Source organism: Taurulus bubalis (genome assembly GCF_910589615.1).
Source record: "Taurulus bubalis genome assembly, chromosome: 1".
NCBI classification, from domain to species: Eukaryota; Metazoa; Chordata; class Actinopteri; order Perciformes; family Cottidae; genus Taurulus; species Taurulus bubalis.
In genome coordinates this window covers 3,916,196-3,942,114 of record NC_136589.1, presented here as the reverse complement: position 1 = coordinate 3,942,114, position 25,919 = coordinate 3,916,196, and the positions used below count along the sequence as shown (strand labels likewise).

General features: G+C 42.5%; 1 protein-coding gene across 1 annotated transcript; it reads left to right on the top strand.

Moving 5' to 3' along the window:
* The first annotated feature begins 14,177 nt into the window (after positions 1-14,177).
* ndufa10 (NADH:ubiquinone oxidoreductase subunit A10) lies at positions 14,178-21,485 on the top strand. The gene is made up of 10 exons (XM_079220602.1): positions 14,178-14,309; positions 16,265-16,433; positions 17,489-17,704; positions 18,546-18,632; positions 18,722-18,843; positions 18,986-19,065; positions 19,182-19,236; positions 19,318-19,403; positions 19,727-19,835; positions 21,344-21,485. Exons 1-10 carry the CDS (start codon positions 14,235-14,237, stop codon positions 21,410-21,412), a joined length of 1,068 nt encoding a protein of 355 aa, XP_079076728.1. The 5' UTR covers positions 14,178-14,234; the 3' UTR covers positions 21,413-21,485.
* The last annotated feature ends 4,434 nt before the right edge of the window (positions 21,486-25,919 follow it).

Genomic DNA, 25,919 nt, shown 5'->3' with positions numbered 1-25,919 from the left:
TGCATCCAACAGTAAAACACACACACACACTGTAACACAAACACAGAGCAAGAAACTTCAAAGTGCAAAACTTTCCAAATAGAAAGAAAGAAAAGGAAAAGGAAGAAGTGGAGGCTAGATGTCGGGCTTTCATCAGGACCTTCAGGTGTTTGACAGTTTGAAGGCCGGATGACAGAGAGACGCCCGAGGTGAAGCCTCCGACATGGAAGCGCTGTCATGTCTCTGAGGAGAGATAACTCTTTACCCGGCAACAGGGATCCAGAAGCTGCAGCCTGAGTTTAGGTCTGGAAAAGAGACATCCCGTTGTACTATAAACAGAACCCATGAGGCAAACATGGAACATATCTTGAGTTGAAGGAATTTGTTTTATTTAGTTTGATTCAACTCATTAACCACATTTTCCTTTTTTTAAATATATTTTTTATGCTGGATTTTATACATATACCATAATGTAATACATATATTGTTCATGTCACGCTTAGTGGTGTTTGACTTACTGCCTTTATTGCTTTTAATTGATTTTCTTGAGACCCCACAGCCTCTGCACTGGAGAAACAAGGTTTAAGAAGTGCAAAACAGCAGAAAAGGAAAAGGAAAATCATTATTTTTAGCTTAAATTAACATATAAGATACCAGCATGCAATAAATAATATAATGTCATTAGACACAACTATAATGTCATTAGACACAACTGGTGCACTTTATTAAAATGTTATATTCTATTGTAAATGTAATTGTACATGTAACATGCTCCTCATTCTTGCAATGTGTTTATTGTTTAATGTTATGCACCACCCGTCATGACAAATTCCTTGTATGTGAAAACATACGTGGCAATAAATAGTTCTGATTCTGACTTCCTGCTCGTATAATGGTGAAATCCTCCCCGGGGCCAGTTTCACAAAGATATTCTAGAGCTGTCGGTAGTGCTCATCTTAGATCAGTCTGATGCAAGTTTCACAAAACAAAATGTAGACTGGCTTCTTTTAAGCTTAAAAAAAAAGCGACACTAAACCACTACAAAGAGACACTAAACAGCTGCAAAGAGACACAAAACACAACATAAACGACTAGGAAAAGGAGCGAATCAACCACAAAGAGACACAAAATGAACACAAAGAAACATAGAATGACTACAAAGAGCTTCAAAAGAACTACAAAGAGCTTCAAAAGAACTACAAAGAGACACAAAACAACTACAAAGAGACACTAAACAACTACAAAGGGACACTAAACAACTACAAAGAGACACTAAACAACTACAAAGAGACACTAAACAACTACATAGAGACACTAAACAACTACAAAGAGAGACAAAACAACTACAAAGAGACTTTAAACAACTACAAAGAGACACTAAACAACTACATAGAGACACTAAACAACTACAAAGAGAGACAAAACAACTACAAAGAGACTTTAAACAACTACATAGAGATGCAACATAACTACAAAGAGACACTAAACAACTACAAAGAGACACTAAACAACCACAAAGAGACACAAAACAACTACAAAGAGACACAAAATGACTAGAAAGAGACACTAAAAAACTACAAAGAGACACTAAACAACTTCAAAGAGACACAACACAACTACAAAGAGACACTAAACAACTACAAAGAGACACTAAATAACTACAAAGAGACACTAAACAACCACAAAGAGACACAAAATGACTAGAAAGAGACACTAAACAACTACAAAAAGTTTCACAAAACAAAATGTAGACTGGCTTCTTTTAAGCTTAAAGAAAAAAGGTTCGCCACACTACCCACAATGCCATAGCTCAGAGCTAAGAGCCCATGTCTCCATGGTACCAATCAGTGGCACCGAATGACAGACAGTAAAACATGGCTCATGATTTGTGGTCCACTCACAATGATGTGGTGCGAGCGAATGGAAGGGAGAGAGATGTTGGAGGCCGCGGTGACTTGCTGGAAATATACAGCAGTTGATGACAATGTGAGTGTTTTTTGTTTAAAGTGTGGAGGCTCAAGGCTCCCTCCAACAAAGAGAGAAGTATCATGGAAAGACGAGGAAAGTCTTTCCCACCGGCTGAACAAAGAGCAGTTGAATCTCGCTGCATGGACCCTCCGGGCTCCCTTACAGTCGAGATGACACGGACACGATAACACAAACTGAGATTTATTCATCGCGTATATATCGTGCCTTCAAACTTGTGACATCACGGGTGTGGAATTTATCTGCAGATGCTGCGGTTCGAAACGAGACCAAACTTTTCGGAGGATGTTAGTTTTTGACAAAAACGCCCAAATGTGGCGTGCAACAGACGTGGGGGGAAAGGCTTGGTTTTGAAATGCTTTTATCTTTACTGAAGCAATTGTTGATCACTGTTGATGATGACGTAAAACGAGCACGAATAAGCATAAATAAATATGAAGCGGATGGGTCAAATTAATGGCGCTGTACTCGTATAGATCTTTTCTAGTCTTCCGACCACTCAAACCACTACATCAGGACTCACTAACATCCACACACACACACACCATAGGCAGGAGCAATTTGGGGTTAAGTGTCTAGCGAGATTAGCTGTGGACAGACAGAAAGACACACACAGACACATAATAATAATGAGATATAACAGAATACTGTTTCAACTTTTTCGAGTCTTGCTTGTCTTCATTGACCCCAAAATTCTTCGCAAATAAAAGGTCTTTAAGACTGCAAATTCAACGGTTCAATAAAAACCGAAGAAGCTGAGATTAAATCAAGTTAAATTAGTGAGTTTTTTGTTTTTTTCCAGCAGCATCAACACCTCTTATGTCAACGTTGCTACCCCCCCCCCCCCCCCCCCCCCCCCCCCCTCCCCCCATGAGAGCCAGTTAAAGACCCCCACGCCGAGCAGCCGCGCCTCCGAAGAGGAAATAAAATGGTGGCCGTGAACTTGGCAGCTGCCGCGCCGCAGAACGTTGCCGTGTGGTTGCCGGCTTCGCTCTGCGCGGCCGTTCCCATGCGCTTTAATCTGCAGTTGTTTATTTGGCCCCGGTGCATTCCTGTGTGACAGCCACCGGAGCGCAGCCGTCAACACCGGGCCTCCGTGTCTTTATTTCACACTGACTTTAGAGCCGTGTTTTACATCAGCCCAGCAGTGGTTTCCACTAGAAGAACAGCTTCTCCACCCACTGCAGAACCTTCAAACCCATTACAACACAGGTTTCTTTGTGTTGTTTTCTATCAAACTATTTTGATTTCAACACTTGAACGGTTCAGTCTTGTCCCGGGGTCTTTAGTACTTACAGCTGAGGCAATGGGCCGTGCTTACTTTGAGGGAAGTGTTAGAAATCTTCTGGGATTAATTCTTTCCTCTTGTGCCGAGCGAGATTTATGGAAGCGCATTCAAAAAAAACGATACAAAGTTTCACCCCACTGAAGTCAAAATGAGTTCTTAGAATAGTGATTGATGACTTTCTATCTCAAACGTATGACTTCTTATCAAATCCACATGATATGAGTTGTAATTACTGTCATAAATGGACCAAAAACAGGTGGACTCATGGGTAAACTTAAGAAATAAAGTGATTTATTATCCACAAAATTATTAAAAAAAACAAGCCAAACATATAGAGGGGAAGAATCTGCCGAGTCAGTAGTGTGGGGATGGATGAGTGACAGCGCTGTAAAAACAAGAGAATAGAACCAAAAGCCACAATGCAAAGATGGATATGGAAGCAAAAAGAAAATAAAAAGATCATGGAAGTCATTATAATGATCTTAAAACAATGACATATAATTGAAAAAATAAAGACTTAGTAACTCACAATAATGAGAAACTCTCAATTTGTATTAGTATCTAAACATTTAGGGATACTAAGTCAAACATATTGAGATGCTACCTCACTATTTTGAGATATTAACTCATTATTTTGATAATAAGATGTTATTTTGAGATATCAAGTCAATATTTTGAGATACAATCGTTATTTTGAGCTACTAACTCATTATTTTGATATACTAAGACATTCATTTGAGCTACTAACTCATTATTTTGATAATAAGACATTATTTTGAGAAAGTAAGTCATTATTTTGAGATATCAAGTCAATATTTTGAGATACAATCATTATTTTGACTAAACCTTCTCATGTTAATAACTTACAGGATGTTTTTTATTCATCACAATGGCAGCAACAGGCTTCCATAGCTGTGTGATGAGAGGAGATCAGCCAACAAAGGAATATTCCTGGTACACACTACTGGTGCACATGTGCACACTACTGGTGCACACTATTGATGCACACTACTGGTGCACATGTGCACACTACTGATGCACACTACTGATGCACACTACTGATGCACACTACTGATGCACACTACTGATGCACACTACTGATGCACACTACTGGTGCACACTACTGATGCACACTATTAATGCACACTACTGGTGCACATGTGCACACTACTGGTGCACACTATTGATGCACACTACTGGTGCACATGTGCACACTACTGATGCACACTACTGGTGCACACTACTGATGCACACTACTGGTGCACACTATTGGTGCACACTACTGATGCACACTACTGATGCACACTACTGGTGCACACTACTGATGCACACTATTGATGCACACTATTGATGCACATGTGCACACTACTGATGCACACTACTGATGCACACTACTGATGCACACTACTGATGCACACTACAGATGCACACTACTGATGCACACTACTGATGCACACTACAGATGCACACTACTGATGCACACTACTGATGCACACTACTGGTGCACACTACTGGTGCACACCAGTCTCCCATGTCGCTGGTGATATGAACTAGCCGCCCCGGAGGGTCAAGTTATGATCAGGACCTTCAAGGAAGTATTTATGAGATACCATCTCATACTTTTTAACTCACCATAATAGTGCTATGTCATATTATGTCATCATAATTAGTGTAGAGCAGGACATTGTTAAAGTAAAACCCTCCACGGTCAGCAAAACTAAGTTGAGAGAAATAAGGCTGAAAAGAAAATCAAAATTCCAGCTCATAATGTTCAAGTCATTATTTTTGACTGAAACAAAAAAAAATCCATCATTTTGAGTTATTTGAATGTTAACTCTCCATTTTCTCCTTTCAAGCTTTACTGGAGGATTGTTTTTTGGTCGATGGGAATGTGTTTTCCATGCGATCCGATGCTGCAGCTGCAGCGGTGGGGGTGGAAACATGGACCATCAGATCCTCTGAGCTGCACAGTCCTTTTCAAACAGGCAGAGGCTTGACAAGAAGCAGGACTGCTGCCCTCTGGGAAGGGAAGGATCGCGTGTGAAGGACGGGAGGGCAGTGTTTAACACAGTGAGATGTAACTGAGATCCATTACCCCCTCGACCACAGCGCCGTTAAACTCAACAGAAGGCAGTGTAAAGCACCCAGTGGGTGTCAGGATTTCGGTTCATTTGCACTTGTTATTAGTTGGGGATGGAAGTTGCTGCTGTTTTGTTGGTCGGCAGCCAGCCGTAGGAAAAGTACCGCAGAAATGTTTTTTTTTTTTTTAGAGTAGATGTATTTTGTCTCTCCGGGGGGAGTAGGGCATACAATACAGTAGTTATGGGTTTTCATCCGCTCTTATCCGTAATGTTCAGGGGAGACGGTGGCTCTGGTTCGGTGCAGGAAAAGCCCTTTTTAAGTACCTCAAAAGAATTCCCTAATTTTAACTAAGCGCTCTTCTGCTAGATGCCTAAAATAGACCCGTCGTGCGTCAGCAGCCGGGAGGTGACATGGTGGGAAACAATAGAAAGACATTCACAGTTATCGTCAATGCAGACTTTTTATTTGTATTTTGATTGGCAGTGATTCCAGACCAAAAAAAAGAAATGTTTTATCTGCAAATTGTGAAGGAATATTGTGCTTGACATTCTTTAAACGTATTTAACAGGATGCAATGATACTGGAAAAAGCTTTGAGATGCATTACCGTAAAAGTCGGGTTACAAGCCGCTCCTACGTCCGGTCAGTGTCCCCGCTGTAGCAAGCTAGGAGCAGCGCTAGCTAGCTCCCCGCTGCTGCTGCTACCGGCCGCTGCTGCTGCTACTGCCCGCGTCCCCTCTGCCCAAGTCGGGTGTCGAGCCTGGTTCCGCTACCTTCGGTGGTTTTCGGGGAGCTAGCGGAAGTTAGCGGGGAAGTAACAGAGCACTAGCAGGAGCCCCAGCTGGCTACAGCGGGGAGCTAACGGGACACTGACCGAAGGTAGTAGCAGCTCGTAACCCGACTTTTTTACGGTAATCAACTAATTGTTTGGTCTACAAAATATCAGAAAATTGGAACAGACAACAAAAAAATGCCCATCACAATATATTATAACATAATATATGATGTGAAACATGTAAAGACAATGAAAAAACAGCAAATCTGTGAAATTGAGGCGCTGGACTGGAGGAAAGATGAGAACTCGTGTATATTTCACAGCTCTGTAAAGATGATTTCATGTGCAGCTCCCTGCTGTGACGTTCTCTCTCACACAAAGACCTTTTGTTGTACATGTATGTTCTAACGTCGACAGCGCCGCACTTTGTCAGAAACTAGACGTCGAGCTGTAGCAGAAAATGTATTTCAAACAATTATTGTTGTGTGATATTGTCGTCCATCACGGCCCACAAAGTGTGACGAATGTTCACAACCTTTTTGTAAAACTATTAGTGAACTGTTATTCTTCATATGTAATTAATAAAGCTTTTTACTTTTTTTTTTAAGTTTTCTGAATCTGCTCTTTTGATTGGCAGAATATGATTTTACAGAAAAAACACTTCCAGGAGAATTAAATGTTCAGAAGAAGGCTTTGAATGTTTGTAAATTGTAAAATAATTATTGAACTGTTGCAAACAAGTCGATATTTGATCACTGACCGTTATATATTAATCAATTAATGACGACAAAGGATCATAATTTACTTTCTTTTGACATTATTTTGTGCTGAGCAACGTGGAATGAAAAAAAAAAAGGACAATTATATACTAATATTTCAAGCACTATCGGCTTCAAAAGAAGATGCAGAGCTCCGGTATAATAATCCATAAATAATAAACTATACAATCACAACGGATGCTGTTTAACATGCTTGAAGGATGAATAATATGCATAGGAACAAGAAGAAAGGGACTCGCACACAAACATGAATAAAGGGAGCACTGACACTTATTTATTTTTCCGCTTCAGGAACGGGTTTTTAGACAATTAGTCTTTTTATTTTCCAGCAGTGTCGTGCGACACCACGCTGGTTCATGACGTCACGATGATGAAGATGATGATGCACACGGCTCCTGTGCACGGCCCGAGGAAGGTGTAGAGTAGAGCAGAAAATGTCCGCTACTTTTTTGGGGTATTTTTCTTCTGTTGCCATGCCTTTTGAGTTGTTTTAATGATAAACAATGCAGCCTGGCCTCCTCCCTGCTGGCACCGTTAAAGCCCGTCCCAACTGCAGAGGAGTGAAATTAAACCTGCTGTAAAAACTAGCGGAAATTTGGCAGAGATGGATTTACCGAACCCCTCAGCTGGCCTCACCGCCGTGAGACCTGAATGTGAAGTATTGTTGTTTTACTGTTGACTAATTACTCTGGTTCCTGCTGTGTGTGTGTGTGTCTGAGTGTGTGTTGAATAAATGCATCTCTCAACGTTGGATATGAAGATATATTGCTTGCTCATATTTGCTGAGTCGCCTCTTTTTCTTTGACGTTTTTTTTTCATTGCCGGTTTAATTTGAAGTGAAAAAAAATCCATCAATCCAAAAAAAGATGAACATTACATTTACATTTCATTTAGCTGACACTTTTATCCAAAGCAACTTATGAACTATGAGTACAAACTCAGAACAACAAGAATCAAGAAAGTACAATTTCTTCAATAAAGTTAATCTACAAAGTGCTATAAGTAAGTAACATTTAAGTGCTACTAAAGTGCTACTTTCTTACCTCAACAGATGTTATAGCCTGACTGACATTTTGGATGTTCATGGTCCCCAGAAGATAATTCCTGGCGTGATATATATACATATATATGTTCTCCTACCATAGCTTTGTTTATCTAAAAAGTGCTGCGTTTCAAAAGGATTGCAACTAGAACGTGATTCAGCATCTGAGGTGTTAGTTTGACAAAATCTAGGGAGGAAGAGGAAGAGAAAAAAAAGAAAAGCTCTAGGAAACGGAGGGATGCAAAAGGGGGATGTGTGTCGTGGGCGTCGAGGGCCACATTCATTTCATTTAGATCTGCCAGAGTTGGTTTCTTTCCCTTCGTATGAGCTGAGATCGCTGTGCAGAGCCGGAACACCAGATCCCGAACTGACTGGCTCATGAAACATGAAGCGGCGTCGCTGCTCGTCAGCCGTGTTTACATTGGTGGTTTCCTGGCCTACGGAGGGAGAAAGAAAAGCTGCAGTGAGTCACTCTGGTGCGCGCTGACAGACTGGAAGGTGTTATGTAAAGCAAGCGAAGGAAAGCGGAGCGAAGAGACGAGCCAAACTAAATACGCAGGTGATTACATAGAGCGGAGTCATTATCGACGTGGAAGAGAGAGGAAGAGTCGTCCGAGCATCGCTCTTCACCTGCCGTGTTTACACCTCATGTGTGACTCCAGTCCAGACCATGACGATTAGGAACACATGTTCATGCCGAACCACAAACATTTCAATAATTACTTACTGGACAAATCAGGGGTTTTTCTTCTTTTTTTCTCACCCCTTTTCAGGGCCGTAGGTTCGGTCTCAGCGTGGACACACTTCATTTTCCTCTCTACAAAGTACCAAGGGGTCCGTTTACCGTGCAAGCTAACCGTGTCAGAGTACTGCCTGGGCCCTGTTTCTCGTACCTGGCTTACTGAGTTAGCGGGCTAATTGTCAGGATAAGATGACGTAGGTCAGGCTTTCTCGGTATCTCGAAGCAAGCTTAGATTAATCACCATAGCAACACATCCAAAAATTTAAACCTGCTCCCGGGCAGGTTTACTGAAATTCACTGGATAAGCTGGACACTCCCACCGGACAAAAAAGGCAGCTCCCTTCCTCATTGATGAAGGAGCGATATTAGTTATATTAGTTTTATAGGGAGAGAGTTCTTTCAGATCGCCAGGATCCATCCTTTACATCATCATGACTTCCTGTACGCGGCGATATAGATTTTGTCAGCAAGAAATAATTTATTTAGAGAGCTTCTCGAGTCGCGGACACTGATCACCATAGGCGCAGCTGATCGCCGTCTCAGACACAGACTATCAGCCGCTGCATGCCGCTGTTCTTAAGTTTATTTAGCTCTTAAGAAACGTATGGATGTGTTGAAAGCACTCATAATTATATGACAGTGTTATTAGTACACCATACATATCATTATTGTAGAACATGATTAAGGTGATCGTGATGAAAATACAGAGAATCACACACAATTTCCGCCCATACACATATTCAAACTAAATATACACATATATAGTACATGATTCATACGTGCATACAGTACATATATCCTCATAAGTATATATTTATTCGTAAATATAATCTGATTGATTTGGGTGATGAAGCACTTAAAATGTGCCGATACATTTTCTCAACACTGACGCATTTAACTTGTCTGATATATTTAGACGCTTATGTCTCGCAGCGGGGGCGGAGTTAAAGTTGCGTTCACGGCAACAATGTTGCACAAACGTTGGAATATTTGCAACGCGTTTGCTGTGAATGACTACGGTATTGACTTCCTCATATGCCTTCATGATCATCTCCTGCTTCTCATTAGAGGAATAAAAAGAGGTTCCTCTGAGTTTATTGTCCATTGTACTGTTAGAACATGGTGGTGTCAGTGCTCCATTATTATCCTTCTGAAGAGGAGCGGGCACATTTATCCAGATGACTGACGTCTGGCTAGAATTAACGAGACGTTTCAGCGCGGATCAGCCGTGAAGAAACACAGATAGCCTGATGTCAATCATCTCGCTAATTTAAGATGGAGATTAGGACATTTGCTTGACTTTGTTTAGCCAGGTACGAGAAATAGGGCCCTGCTCTCATTCTGCATTTTCGATTCACGTAGTGTTTCTGTCTTTGAGTCTTTGAGTCTGTCTTTGAGTCTTTCTTTGATTCTTTGAGTCTGTCTTTGAGTCTGTCTTTAAGTCTGTCTTTGAGTCTTTGCATCTGTCTTTGAGTCTTTGAGTCTGTATTTGAGTCTTTGCGTCTGTCTTTGAGTCTTTGCGTCTATGTGTCTTTGCATCTGTCTTTGAGTCTTTGCGTCTGTCTTTGAGTCTTTGCGTTTGTTTTTAAGTCTTTGCGTCTGTCTTTGAGTCTTTGCGTCTGTTTTTAAGTCTTTGAGTCTGTCTTTGAGTCTTTGCGTCTGTCTTTAAGTCTTTGAGTCTGTCTTTGAGTCTTTGCGTCTGTGTGTCTTTGCTTCTGTCTTTGAGTCTTTGAGTCTGTCTTTGAGTCTTTGAGTCTGTGTGTCTTTGCATCTGTCTTTGAGTCTTTGCGTCTGTCTTTAAGTCTTTGAGTCTGTCTTTGAGTCTTTGCGTCTGTGTGTCTTTGCATCTGTCTTTGAGTCTTTGCGTCTGTCTTTAAGTCTTTGAGTCTGTCTTTGAGTCTTTGCGTCTGTCTTTGAGTCTTTGCGTCTGTTTTTAAGTCTTTGAGTCTGTCTTTGAGTCTTTGCGTCTGTCTTTGAGTCTTTGCGTCTGTTTTTAAGTCTTTGAGTCTGTCTTTGAGTCTTTGCGTCTGTCTTTGAGTCTTTGCGTCTGTCTTTGAGTCTTTGAGTCTGTCTTTGAGTCTTTGCGTCTGTCTTTGCGTCTGTTTTTAAGTCTTTGCGTCTGTCTTTGAGTCTTTGCGTCTGTTTTTAAGTCTTTGAGTCTGTCTTTGAGTCTTTGCGTCTGTCTTTGAGTCTTTGCGTCTGTGTGTCTTTGCGTCTGTCTTTGAGTCTTTGCGTCTGTCTTTAAGTCTTTGAGTCTGTCTTTGAGTCTTTGCGTCTGTCTTTGAGTCTTTGCGTCTGTGTGTCTTTGAGTCTGTCTTTGAGTCTTTGCGTCTGTGTGTCTTTGCATCTGTCTTTGAGTCTTTGCGTCTGTCTTTAAGTCTTTGAGTCTGTCTTTGAGTCTTTGCGTCTGTCTTTGAGTCTTTGCGTCTGTTTTTAAGTCTTTGAGTCTGTCTTTGAGTCTTTGCGTCTGTCTTTGAGTCTTTGCGTCTGTTTTTAAGTCTTTGAGTCTGTCTTTGAGTCTTTGCGTCTGTCTTTGAGTCTTTGCGTCTGTCTTTGAGTCTTTGAGTCTGTCTTTGAGTCTTTGCGTCTGTGTGTCTTTGCATCTGTCTTTGAGTCTTTGCGTCTGTCTTTAAGTCTTTGAGTCTGTCTTTGAGTCTTTGCGTCTGTCTTTGAGTCTTTGAGTCTGTCTTTGAGTCTTTGCGTCTGTGTGTCTTTGCATCTGTCTTTGAGTCTTTGCGTCTGTCTTTAAGTCTTTGAGTCTGTCTTTGAGTCTTTGCATCTGTCTTTGAGTCTTTGCGTCTGTCTTTGAGTCTTTGCGTCTGTCTTTGAGTCTTTGAGTCTGTCTTTGAGTCTTTGCGTCTGTGTGTCTTTGCATCTGTCTTTGAGTCTTTGCGTCTGTCTTTAAGTCTTTGAGTCTGTCTTTGAGTCTTTGCATCTGTCTTTGAGTCTTTGCGTCTGTCTTTGAGTCTTTGCGTCTATTTTTAAGTCTTTGAGTCTGTCTTTGAGTCTTTGCGTCTGTCTTTAAGTCTTTGAGTCTGTCTTTAAGTCTTTGCGTCTGTTTTTAAGTCTTTGCGTCTGTGTTTGAGTCTTTGCGTCTGTGTTTGAGTCTTTGCGTCTGTTTTTAAGTCTTTGAGTCTGTCTTTGAGTCTTTGCGTCTGTCTTTGAGTCTTTGCGTCTGTTTTTAAGTCTTTGAGTCTGTCTTTAAGTCTTTGCGTCTGTCTTTGAGTCTTTGAGTCTGTCTTTGAGTCTTCGCGTCTGTGTGTCTTTGCATCTGTCTTTGAGTCTTTGCATCTTTGCGTCTGTCGCCACTTTCTGACTCGCAGTCTCAAGGGCGCATTGGAAAACATGAAAATGTATTTTTCACTCTTCTGGGCGACGAACATCCATCCGAAAAATCCATTCCCATGTTTCTAAACTATCACAGATAATAATACGAGTGAGTTTGCAAACATATTGCGCAAACTTTGGTCATATGGACCATATGAAAACCTACGCCCTTGCATATAGTGACAGAAGAAAGACAAAAGAAAGACACAAAAACAAACTGAGCTCATGCAGCTCCAGGCTCCACAAAGGGGGTCGTGAGGATCTGTGTCTGTGGGAGGTTGTGGTTTAGATCCTGCCGTTCACACCGTGGCTTTCCAAAACCTCAGATACATTTTCGGAGGCGGTCTGCGTAGTGTTACGAGCATTTGCGTTTCTTGTGGGAAAGCAGAGCCGGCTATATTATTATTTATTCCATCTGTCGCATGAGCCGGGGTCCGAGCCAGAGCTCCAACTGTTTAACCGTTGGGGGGCAATTTGTGTTCCTACCAGTTGTGGAAGGAGAGCAATGCCAACATGTATATTATGAAATATTCATTTTATTAGCAGTGCAACGGATCAGAAAAACTCACGGATCGGATCAAAGATCAGATCGAAGACAGAAGGAATAAAAGAGAACAAATATAACCGTACCCACTTTTTATGTGTCATCATATATGTCTAGTATGTGGTGTTTTGTGTTTGTATTGCCATTTTTTTCCGCTCCGCCGATAACAATGGATCCATACGACTTGACAACCTGCACGCTATGTGAGCAGGAATAGCACTAAGACCTGCCCTGGTGCAGGTAAACTGGTGGACAGGTGCTCTTTCTCTCCAGCTAGGTTTCAGAATGCACCAAATCTACCTCAATCAGAAAAGCAGATGACAACAAAGAAGTCCCAAAAGGGTCTAAAGACCATAATATCTGCCCTGGGTGGTAAATTCCCCAAACCCCTCTCAAGCCCTGATGAAACGCCGCCGTCACACCCTGAAAGGGGAATGAGAGCACTACTAAAAAGTGGGACTGCTACAAGCAACTTTTACAATATTTTTCTTCTGAAAAAAGGGTTTTCTCGGATGGTCACATTGCTTTTTTGGACATTGTTTCATGACAAATTTGACGTTTGCTGACGTCAGAAGTGAAACAGGCCTTTTTTTTAAACAAATGAGCACTGCCATCTGCTGGTGAAAACGCAGAGTACACCAGGCATGGGTCTGGTACTAATGGCTACTGGAGTAAAACTCAAGGACATATGAACAGATCCAGAGTAAGAGTGGTGTGTATATGATCAGAATATAAAACACACACGATTGGCCAATTTATCAGTTAGTGGATGTTTATGTTTTCAATCAAAATATACCATTTGTTGGGTCTATCTTATCAAATGCTCGCATTTAAAGCTTTTCTTAATAAACAGACTTGTTGTTATCAACTGAATTTCTTTAAATGTCGGACTCTTGGTCGTAAAAACACGCAGACAAGCAACACACAAATATGTCACCTTCACTATTTTATGACACAATAGATCAATTCAAGATGTTGTATAATTACAGGACAGGGGGCTTTTAAATTATAACTTTTTTAAACTTTTGTAAACTATTTATCATATATATATATATATATATATATATATATATATATATATATATATTTGTATCTATTAATATACTTGCTATAAATGCTATATATTGTAATTAGGGGCTTTTGAATGAATATATACTGTTTTAATCCATAAGGGGAAATTTGGTGTCGAGTAGCAGCAATTTACAGACAGAAAATAAGATAAGATATCAAAACAGCAGGCATGAAAGATATATACAATAATAATACTAATAAAATACAAATAAAATAGCTGGGATGAAAGAAAAGAACATTAATTAACAGAGTATTCATTTAGTAATTAAATTAAACTTAAACAGTAGAAGTGCAAAAGTGCAAGTATGTATGTATGTGTATATTAAGTGTGTTTTACATATTTATTTATTTTTTACTTTTGTAAACTATTTATTATATATACTTTTTTTTATCTATTATTATACATCCGTTATATATTGTAATTTTATTTTCAGAAAAAGAAGAAAAAAGAATAACAATAAAACAAATAATCAGGCACTAACTAGACACCCTCAAACGTATGACGCGGGAGCCCAGACCCCGCGAAGGCCCCGCCCTCCCTCTGACGTGTTATTCAGTCGCCGGCTAGCTGCAGATCGCTCGGGTCAGGTCGAACGGCTCTTTTGGAGGACAGGTGAATCATGGCGCTGCGCGTGACCCGGCTGCTCGGCCCGTCGGGAGCGGCTGCTCTCAACGCGGCGACCGCCGCTCACAAAGTAAGACCCGGGAATATATTTACTGTCTTTTATTCCTGAAATAACGAGTCTGAAGTTCACAAGGACGAGCTAGCTGCTAACGGCTAGCTGCTAGCTGCCCGGCTAGCATGTTGTTGTCATTGCACAGAGTACAAGCACTGAGACAGCTACGTGTATTTACAGCATACAGGTGCAGAATACAATATATAACTGTGGAATAAACAGTGATATATATATATATATATATATATATATATATATATATATATATATATATATATATATATACATATACACACAGTCTTGAGCTATATTAAACATGTTTATACTATATATATATATATATATATATATATATATATATATATATATGCACAATAATATAGTGTACTATGAACAGTGCAAATTGTAATTACAAGTAATGCTAATTATATATAATAATATAAACACTTAAAGTTCAATGCTATTTGTTTTAGAAGTACATCACATTTAGAAGAAATCACATTGTTAACACGAGGCACAGTTTATAGTACTGTTATCTGTTTGTCTGTGCACTTTATTTTACATTCTATTATAAATGTAATATGTTTCTATTTCTTGCACTGTGTTGATTGTTGTTGTCTAATGTCTGCACCACCCGCCAAGACAAATTCCTTGTATGTGAAACATACCTGGCAAATAAATGGTTACACGTTACACACATGGACGATAACAATACAACGTGAGGTGCATTCAGGTGCGTCAGGGTTTCATCAACCTCTTTGTGTTTTTTTTTTTCTCCCCGATGGAAGGAGAGCAGGACCTGAGCGCCGTGGCAGGTGTTGTTTACGATGTCTTGACCTTTTCCTTTCCCCCTCCAGCCAGCGGTCCACGTGTTATTGAGGCGACGCGGTCGGACTCTGCAGTCCCGAGCTGTAGGGTTTTTTGTATAAAAAAAAAACGCAGCGTCTGCTGCAAAATGTAAAGTTCACAAACACGTTGGCGCTCGTACAGAAACCTCGGAGCACACGGGCTCCTCTGTGCCTTCTCGAGATCCACCATGTGAGGACACTTTGGCCGGACGATCCATGAATGTGAATATAATTTCCTCTGGTCTCCCCGAAGTTACAAGGACTTATTCAGTCCTCGTGTCGTCTCGAGAGGTCGTCATCGTGGCGCCGTACGGTCAGATGGTCCACTTCGCTCTCATCGCTGTCACATTTGGACCACAAACGTTGCCGTTGTCCTCTGCAGATTTTTTTTTTTTAATTTTACGACGCCACCGTTGCCATATTTGGCGACGCGGCCGAGCATAAACGGACCGTAAAGTAGCCGACCGAGACGGCGGCCCTGAGGCTTTTTCATTATGGCTCAATATAATTCAACAGCATCGCAAACTCCCGCCTTCAGAATGACCGTAAAGTTGAATCAACACCTCTCTAATACAGTTTACGATTATATAAAAAAGAAAAAACTGGAAATTGAAACCTTCATTGCAGGTCTGTTGCATAAGTTTAGAGTACAGAAACCAGCAGTGTCTTCTAATTCATAGTCACATTTCCAGGGAACTCGTTTATTTGTTGTCTCTAAAATGAGACGTACGAGAATCAGTTTATTCACTTTGTAATTTCCTTTAATTGCTCATTTGTTTGGTAATATACACAAAAAACGCACCACGTAAATGCCAGCGGCCCTGTGGTTGTGGTTGTTTGTGCATTTTTGCATTATCTCGATAATGCCTCAGCCCTCGGCCGTGTTGTCGAATTAGTTTTAGTACGTGTGTGTGTGATTATTCTTTTTTCTTCTCCAGCTGAAGTGATGTTAACATACATAGTGCCGAATAATTTGAGTTGACATTTTCACAAACTGGCAGCGAACCGGAGGCGGCAAAGTGTTGTTTTTGTGGGATTAATGTGTCGGGGGGAGAGGGGGAACTTGGCTCTGCTCCGTTAATGTTGTCACTTAAAGGTGTTTTCTTCTTCTCTTTCCTCCTCCAGGCCGGCGTTCACACGAGCTCGGTGAGAAGCCTACGGTACGGCTGGCTGGCCTACGCGCTGGGCGAGAGGACGACGCCGCGGTTAAAGCAGAACAGCAGGATCATCACCCTGGACGGCAACTTGTCCTCCGGCAAAGGAGCGCTGGCGCAGAAGCTGGCCGACAAGCTGGGTAACCGTCCCCTCTGTAGCCGTCCCCTCTGTAGCCGTCCCCTCTGTATCCGTCCCCTCTGTATCCGTCCCCTCTGTATCCGTCCCCTCTGTATCCGTCCCCTCTGTAGCCGTCCCCTCTGTAGCCGTCCCCTCTGTAACCGTCTATGCTCTCCTCCGTGAGCTGGGGACGGGTATCGATGCTGCTCATCGGCTCGGTTCCTTATCGAAACTCTAATCCGGTGGTTCTCAACCTTTTTCCAGTGATGAACCCCATTTTTGTTCAGCCAAGAACCCCCTGACCAGCACAAAGCATTTTCTGGTTGAAAAAAACAATGTAATACAGTGCTGTGCCATCAGTCTGATTTAATATAGAATATATACAACTTCGTTTAAGAACTTACACTTATATTATTGAATATTTAAAAAGGATTTTTGAATTCATGCTAATTTTAAATATATATTTTTAAAATCTCAAGTACCCCCATTTGAGAAGCACTGCTCTAATCAATAGTTTTTGTGATTATATAGATGGAAGAAAAGACAATGAATTTAGAAAATAATCAACGTTGGTTCATTATTCTCGTCTGTCGTTCTTGAGCAGCAATACAAGAAGTTCTAAATCTTTAAAATACATTCTCAGGTCATCAATAATCTTAAATAAAGTGATTATCTTTCATTGATTAGTGGATATGTCAAACAAACGGGGATATTGTTTATTATCCAGAGGACTGCTGCTAGTTCTCCGTGTGAAACGAGAAGTTAAGTTTAATTGTTTTTTGTCGCGTAACTCCGTAGTTATTTTTACCCAAACAACAATCGTTTCCAATAACTAACCAAGTAGTTTTGTTGCATACCTAGCATGGTTTCGCTAGTTATTGCCTAGTTGTTTCCTGTGAAGACAGAAGTTTATTATTATTGAATTGACGCGTGTTGCTGGAGGAGTAAGGTCAAGCGTGGGGCAACAATGTGTTGACTAATAATATCAGTCAGAAAATGTATCTCCTAGAATTCTGTGTGGAGGCGACGTAGGCGGTATTTGTGTCAAACAACAACTTCCTGTTCCTGCGCCCACAGGGATGCTCTACATGCCCGAGCCGGACACCTTCTACATGGACAAGATGACCGGGGAGAAGGAGCCGCTGCCCATCGACTTCAACGGCATGTGCAGCCTGGAGAGGTTCTACGCGGAGCCCAAAGCCGCCGACGGAAACAGCTACCGGCTGCAGCTGTGGATGTACACCATGAGGCTGCTGCAGTACGCCGACGCCATCGAGCACCTGCTCACCACAGGTAGCGCCTCGGGGTCCAGCGGCTCGTTTCACACTCGTCTACCTCCTGCTCTTGTGTCAGGGTTCTTATGGTCACGGAAAACCTGGAAAAGTCCTTGCATTTTAAAATGTTTATTTCCAGGCCTGGAAAAGTCCTTGAAAAAAAATTAAATCCCCAAAGTTTAGTAAAAGTCATGTAAATGTGTTATATTCATGTGTTCACGTCGCTCATTTACGCTGAGTTTGAAATAATGAATATGCTTTTAAAAGAAAGACTCAAAATATAAGCAGGCATACATACAGGCATCTATATAAATGTTTATTCTTTTAATCAAACTATTGTCTCATTCATTTGAGTCATTTAAGGCAGTGTTTTTCAACCTTTTTTGAGCCGCGGCACATTTTCTACAATTTAAAAAAAAAAAAAAATCAACAACAACCAAAAAAAGTTACACAATGTCACATTGTAGCATAACACAGTATATATGGTAGGTAATTATTGCGCGACCTACTGGCATGAAAGAGTTTTTAATTACCAGGCCAGCCACTATATTGCAGCTCAGACACTCAACAATGGCAAATAATTTGCGGCAACTAAATAATATTTTTTTGGGACCGATTAAGTGAAATTGGACATTTTTTCACGGCACAACTTACGATCTCTCACGGCACAGTGGTTGAAAATCACTGATTTAAGGTTTACTGTATGCTTTGTATTCTCATTGTTAGTTTAAATACTACATTTACTCACTTTTTCATGTTTACACCCAGATTTCACAACATGTTTGGTCATGGAAATGTGGTTTAAAGTCATGGAAACCCATTGGTCAGACTGTGTATGAACCCTGTTGTGTGTTTTTTAGGCCAAGGAGTGATCCTGGAGCGCTCGCCCTTCAGCGACTTCGTCTTCCTGGACGCCATGTTCAAAGAGGGCTACATCAGGAAGGAGTGTGAGTATTCAGACGCAGCCTCATTTATAGTTCGATTATGAAAATAAACGTTAAAGTTTGGTCGTGATGAGATGCCCCGCTGCCCGCAGGTGTGCAGCACTACAACGAGATCAAAGGCATCAGCATCTGCGAGTTCCTGCCGCCGCACCTCTCCATCTACGTGGACCTGCCGGCCGAGGACGTGCAGAAGAAGCTGCAGCAGAGCGGCAAGGTAGCGCCACGAACACGATGTTCGGAGAGAAAAAATGCACCTTTTGATCGGCTTATACTCAAATAACATGTTGACATTAAAAAGATAGTAAGAAGTGGGATTTTTATAAAATAGTTTATTAAAAAAAGGAACCTCTTCTCAGTCCCATCTGCAGAATGTGCCGCTGACGTACCTGAAGAGCATCGAGGACGGCTACAAGAAGTCCTTCCTGCCCAAAATCCGGTGAGTGAAAGCAACAGACGTGCAACCGCTCGGCATGCGATTTTTAATTTGATAAAAGCAGCCGGTTCGTGGTCGCTTTCCCCTCCAAACAACGAGTTTTTATCTTCTTTCTTCAGTGAAACGTCAGAAGTGCTCGCTTACGATACGACCCAAGCCCAAGATGTCGAAAGGGTAAGCGGACAGCTGACTGAATGGTCTTTTTTTATTTATTTTTATTATCCCTAAGCTGTATTTCCTGTTCCCGCCCACAAGGTGGCAGAGGACATCGATTACTTGAAGTTCGAGAGAGGGCCGTGGCTGGAGCAGGACGACGTCACCTACCACCACATGAGGATGCTGTGAGTTCTCCGATGCTCAGACGCTTCGCTTCCACATTTTAAATGCAAATTACGTTGAGAGAGAGAGGGAAGGAACACGGACGGGGCGTCGAGTCAGATCCGGCAGCCTCGGCCTCTTGTTTGTGGCACTCGTCCTGGATAAATATGCAAAGTGCCTGAAACGAATCACAGAGGCAACTTTAAATGCAGATTCGCCCCCTGATTGCATTTTGCATGCAGTCCTCCAACCCCGTAGATCAACATGCAGACACTATTGACGTCCTCTCTCTCTCTCTCTCTCTCTCTCTCTCTCTCTCTCTCTCTCTCTCTCTCTCTCTCTCCAGCGTGGAAGACAAACAGAGGGTGGCGACTCTGACCCACATACCGAGGTTTCTGCCAGAGATCACCATCGGGGCCCACGACTACGACGAGAAATACTACGCCTTCAAATCGGTACGTAGAGACGAGAGGATCGTCTTCACGTCCCTGAACTTCATGTAGAGAGAAAGAATCATAACTTGGTTTTAAAGATATGAAAGGAGTTCTTTAACAATCTACATTTAGAGTAAATGTTTTGCAGCCAAATCAAATAGTTTACAGGAGCTTCAACCTTCGTTTGTTTACAATGCGTTGAATACAGGACTTGTGTGAAAGGCGATAAAGTAGTCCGTGAATATGAGATATGAGTTTACAGATGATTACAATCCCTCCTCGGCATCGTGGACGTTTGGTTTACTTTTTTTTTTTTTTTTTTTTTTTTTTTTTTTTTTTTTTTTGGTGAAGGTTCAAGCTCGAGTTTAAACAAAGCTTCCGCTCGTACGCGGACGAGGATTCAAACCGCCGATCTTCACCGATTTAGGAAGACGACCCGTGCGGGTTTTATTTTGAAAATACGGTTTGATGACTCGGCGCCCGGCTCTAAAACGAGTGTCTTTGACGATCTAATGTCAGGCCGATATATTAGTGCCTGGAGTTGGTAGTAAATAACAAAGGTGGTGTTTTTATAACGATACTGATGAACGTGGACCGGAGCCGCTCTGCCCTGACGCTGAGCCTCAGTTCCCCGCTGAGGAAACTCATCATTAGCTGGAGGAGTTGCCCTTTGGTTTTATGTTGGGTCATTATCCGAGGACGTGTTGTGTTACCTAGTGATGATCCCTTTCATTAAAACAAACCACCGTTCTCTTCATATTGAATACTTTCTTTATTGTTATGTCTCTACCCTTTGCCCATGTGACGCACCGTCGCCGCGACTGGAACTAACTTCCTCTCCTTCTTCTTCTTCTTCTTCTTCTCTTCGCTGAGATATCGAACGACTCGCCTCGGTTTCCGAGAAGGCAAATGCCAGATATGGAGAATATTCCACGAGGCTTTTTGGTATCATCCGTCTTGCAGAGAAACATTTGGGCCTGACCTTTTCTATTTATTGACTGGAGACTTTTTTTTTTTTTTTTTTGTCTCCCTATTTTTTTGCTGGGTAAAACCGGGCGGCGTAATGCTACAGGAGGCTGCGACCTGACATTTAGTTCTGAGCCGGGATCTCAGCGGAGAGAACGAGACCTGTGACACGCGGCTGCGTAATCTCACTCGGCGCGCCGGAGGTGACAAAGTAAAGTCGCGGAAGGACGTTCGGCAACGACCTCCGCTGAATTTATAAAGATAATATTGAATAATAGTCACAAAAATAACATGAGGGATTGCATCTTTTATTTTTCAGCCACATGACGGATTAATCTATATAAATGTAGTTATTTTCTGCCGATCAAATAAAACAACCTTCACGCATTATATATTTACCTCTGCAGGCAACCCGGTCTTATTTTAGATGCGTTCGGCTACTTCAATTAGAATAAGTTCATTTAGAAATACAACATGATGCTCCTGCATCAAGAAAAAGTATTTTTGTTTTGCAACTTTTTTTGGGTTAATTGATCATTTTGGTTGTTTTTGTGTCCCTATAGCTCCCCGGGAAGAAGTACGCGTCTGGTTTTAACGCAGATGTCGGAGACAAGTACATCTGGCTGAAGTGAATGAGTGAACTCCTGTTGATCGTCCTAAATAATATGTATGTATTAAAAGATATAAATAAATTTTGAATCTACACAAATGTCTTTTTGTCTGTTCTGATTCTGGACGCCGAGATAATGAAACGGTAGAACTTCTGGTTTCTTACACGGGGTCGTGAAGCAAGCGACCTCAGCGGGTGGTCGGGGTCCTTAACGATCCTCCTCACCTTATTCCTGCTGCTCCTGCTGTAAATATCCTCCAGACCGGGTCGAGCACGGCCCATTAGTGGCTGTTTGCAGGAGGAGGCTCTTGTTCCAATCAAGAAATTGATTGACCAACACAGATACAAGGATGAAGCTCTGGGCTCTGCACCAGAGCGGAGGTGGGGGTAAAGCTCTAATAACTTCCCCCGCTGCCAGATCTCGGCTGCCTCTCCACAACAGACCGGTGCTGCGTCCCAATCTAATCTTTGCTTTGTTAAATTGCTCGCCGGTGGCTGGAGAGCAAGGTTGCGACTGGTCCGAGCCGCTGCATATCAATGGAGCTCGGAGAGATTGAGACGCATGCTGCTAAAAGCGCTGCTCCGTTCCTATTCTTTAAGATCGGAGGTGTATTCGGGGGTTTATCGATGGAACTGGATTAATGTGCTCCGTTTCTTTTAGTTGTGGATAAAACTGGAGCTGCAGCAGCGGCTTAATGGTCCCCTTTGGGTGGACCAGTTAAAGAGCCCATTACAGTCAGTCCACCCACTGGAAAATACAAAAGCAGGGGAAGATCTTTTCTCTGTCATTTTGGGGGACACTGAGCCGTTGATTGTGTCGATTCCAAGATGGCGGGTTAGCTTTGAGGAAGTGTCACCCCAAACCAATCAGGAACTGTCCACCAATTCGGTCATGGCGTTTCCATCCATCCAAAGATGCACTTTATGATTCCCCCTGATGATCTATGATGAGATATCTTGAAAACAAGCTTTAGTAATAGTGACCGATGCAAACCATGTTTCTTTTTTAGTTTAGAAGGTGTGATTTAAAATGTAGTTTCTTTATTATCGAGACAAGATCTCCCTCGGAAACCTTTGATACATTTTGGTACAACCTTTGTTACTTTGGCACAACCTTTGTTACACTTTGGTACAACCTTTGTTACACTTTGATACAACCTTTGTTACACTTTGATACAACCTTTGTTACACTTTGATACAACCTTTGTTACTTTGGCACAACCTTTGTTACACTTTGATACAACCTTTGTTATTTTGGTACAACCTTTGTTACAACCTTTCATACATTTTGGTACAACCTTTGTTACTTTGGTACAACCTTTGTTACACTTTGATACAACCTTTGTTACACTTTGATACAACCTTTTTTACACTTTGATACAACCTTTGTTACACTTTGATACAACCTTTGTTACTTTGGCACAACCTTTGTTACACTTTGATACAACCTTTGTTATTTTGGTACAACCTTTGGTACAACCTTTCATACATTTTGGTACAACCTTTGTTACTCTGGCACAACCTTTGCTACATTTTGGTACAACCTTTGTTACTTTGGCACAACCTTTGTTACATTTTGGTACAACCTTTGTTACTTTGGTACAACCTTTGATACATTTTGGCACAACCTTTGTTACTTTGGTACAACCTTTGATACATTTTGGCACAACCTTTGTTACATTTTGGTACAACCTTTTATACATTTTGTAAAAAGACAAAGTTCAATGAATTCTGAAGTAAAGTATGGGTTTACATGTTTTGTCTGCAAGTGTTAATTTCTTTCCGCGGTCGACAGAGAGCCGGTTCAGACTCTGTGGACCTCGGGAGGGTGGCGAAAGTTCTTCCACAGAAAGATGTTATTCTCGTCCCGACACTTCCGACCCAGAAGTGCCCCAGAGGAGCCCGAGCGTCTGTCAGAAGGCAAAACACTTTGTGTTGGAATTGGGGGAAGTTTGCTCCGAGCGGTGGAGAAATATTCTGTGTGAAGATGTTGCTGTAGCTCAGGTCCGCTGCATCCCTCATGACAAAGCCCGAGGAAGGGAGCGAAGAAATGATGAAGGAAAAGTCACCGAGAGGCAGAAGAAATAAATATGCTTGTTACGAAACTGTCAGTTTACACACAATACTTCATTTTAAGAAAGAAACGCTCTGCGTGTCTTAAGATCTAAATTACCATACATCCCGTGAAAGAAAAGTGAACAAAGCCCCCCCCCAAAAAAACTACTTTACAGGTTGCTCCAAGAGAGAGAAAGAAAGAAATCAACGGTGGACAGTCGGCAGACAGTGGAGGCCGGGAACCTGCCAGGAGCTGAAAAGAAAGTCCTGTCTACTTGCACTACCCGGCTGCCGGAGCACCGGGGCAGCGCAGACAAAGGCAGTGTGAATAATTGACAGCACAGCAGCTTGGTGCAGTCACATTGAACTAATGGAGGATGAAAAACATAAAGTCTGGGGATGGGAAGTTGGTGCACGATGCGATCTGGTATAATGTGACACGAAGGTCTTATCAGGACTGGAGGTGGAGGAGGGGGAAAGGTCACATTTCAGAGGTGGGACAGATCTGGAAGAAACAACCCCCGAGGGTGGAGGGAACATACATACAAAATAAAAAAAACCCTGCAGACGGACGAGAGAATAAATGCAGCTCACCAACAACGTTTGTCAGGGTAAAGCCAGAAAAACCCTCATCAGCCCAGGAGAGGGTCTGGGTGCGACCGGCAACCGACAGCCTATAATAAGCAGAGATGTCCGTCAACCTGGAAGCCACACAGCTGGTCTTCCACCTCTAGGGACTCGGCCTGTTCTCTGTCCCTGTTAGCAGCTGTAGCTGCTCTGTAATGTGTGTGTAACTCACATGTAATTATGAGCCAGGACCAGCGGCGTGGCAAAGAGCGGTGGAGTCCACGTAGGGAGGAGGTCGGATGGGTGGAGGGATGATAGAGGGATGGATAGATGGATGGATGGAGGGGTGGGTCGACGGACTGATGGATAGATATAGATGGATGGATAGATAGATGGGAGGGGTGGATGGATGGAGGGGTGGGTCGACGGACTGATGGATAGATAGATGGATGGATAGATAGATGGGAGGGGTGGATGGATGGAGGGGTGGGTCGACGGACGGACGGATGGATGGGTGGAGGGGTGGATGGATGGGTTGAGGGGTGGGTCGACGGATGGATGGATGGGTGGGTGGGTTGGTGGATAGAGGGATGTATTGATGGATGGATGGAGCGATGGACGAATGGATGGAGGGGTGGGTGGGTTTTTTGGATGGATTGATGAGGGGTTGATGTATGAGTGGTGGGGTGAATGGGTGGATGAAAGGATGGGTGGATGGATGGATGGAGGGGTTGATATATGGGTGGAGGAGTGAATGGATGGATGGATGTAGGGGTTGATATATGGGTGGAGGGGTGAATGGATGGATGTAGGGGTTGATATATGGGTGGAGGGGTGAATGGATGGATAGATGGATGGATGGAGGGGTTGATATATGGGTGGAGGAGTGAATGGATGGATAGATGGATGGATGGAGGGGTTGATATATGGGTGGAGGAGTGAATGGATGGATAGATGGATGGATGGAGGGGTTGATATATGGGTGGAGGAGTGAATGGATGGATAGATGGATGGATGGAGGGGTTGATATATGGGTGGAGGAGTGAATGGATGGATAGATGGATGGATGGAGGGGTTGATATATGGGTGGAGGAGTGAATGGATGGATAGATGGATGGATGGAGGGGTTGATATATGGGTGGAGGAGTGAATGGATGGATAGATGGATGGATGGAGGGGTTGATATATGGGTGGAGGAGTGAATGGATGGATAGATGGATGTAGGGGTCCCTGTCACCCAGTAGACCGACGAACTTCCACAAGTAACGGCACGTTTGTCGACTACACGGAACGCGCTGATCGCTCGTGTGGCTGGAAAACGCATTCCATTCGCTCACATTCATGAGACTCCTCCTCCTTCAGCCGCCCCGTTGCCTCCCTACTGGTTTCCTCTGATGGGGTTGTGTCTGCAGCTTCTGACGTCTCCGGTCAATCCAATAGATAGAATTGCTCACCTTTGCGAGACGATGAATGTCTGTAAAAAGAATCGTATGCTTTAAGCTGCACAATATTAATTTATTTTAACACAAGGTAAAGCTAATAATAATAATAATAATAATAATGATAATAGCTAGGATTTATATAGCGCCTTCCATGAAACCCAAAGGTTCCGGGACTGTGTGTAAGGGTGGAGGAGGTTAGATAGATACTGAGGAGCCAGGGCATTGAGGGATTTGTAGGTGAGGAGGAGGATCTTGTAGGTGATGCGGGACTTGACCGGAAGCCAGTGGAGGTGGATGAGGGTGGGGGTGATGTGCTGCCAGGGCTTGGTGCGGGTGAGAACCCTGGCAGCCGAGTTTTGCACATACTGGAGCCTGTCCAGGGCTTTGCTGGGAACCCCGGACAGAACTCCATTGCAGTAGTCCAAACGGGAGGTGACGAAAGCGTGGATAAGGGTTTCTGCCACA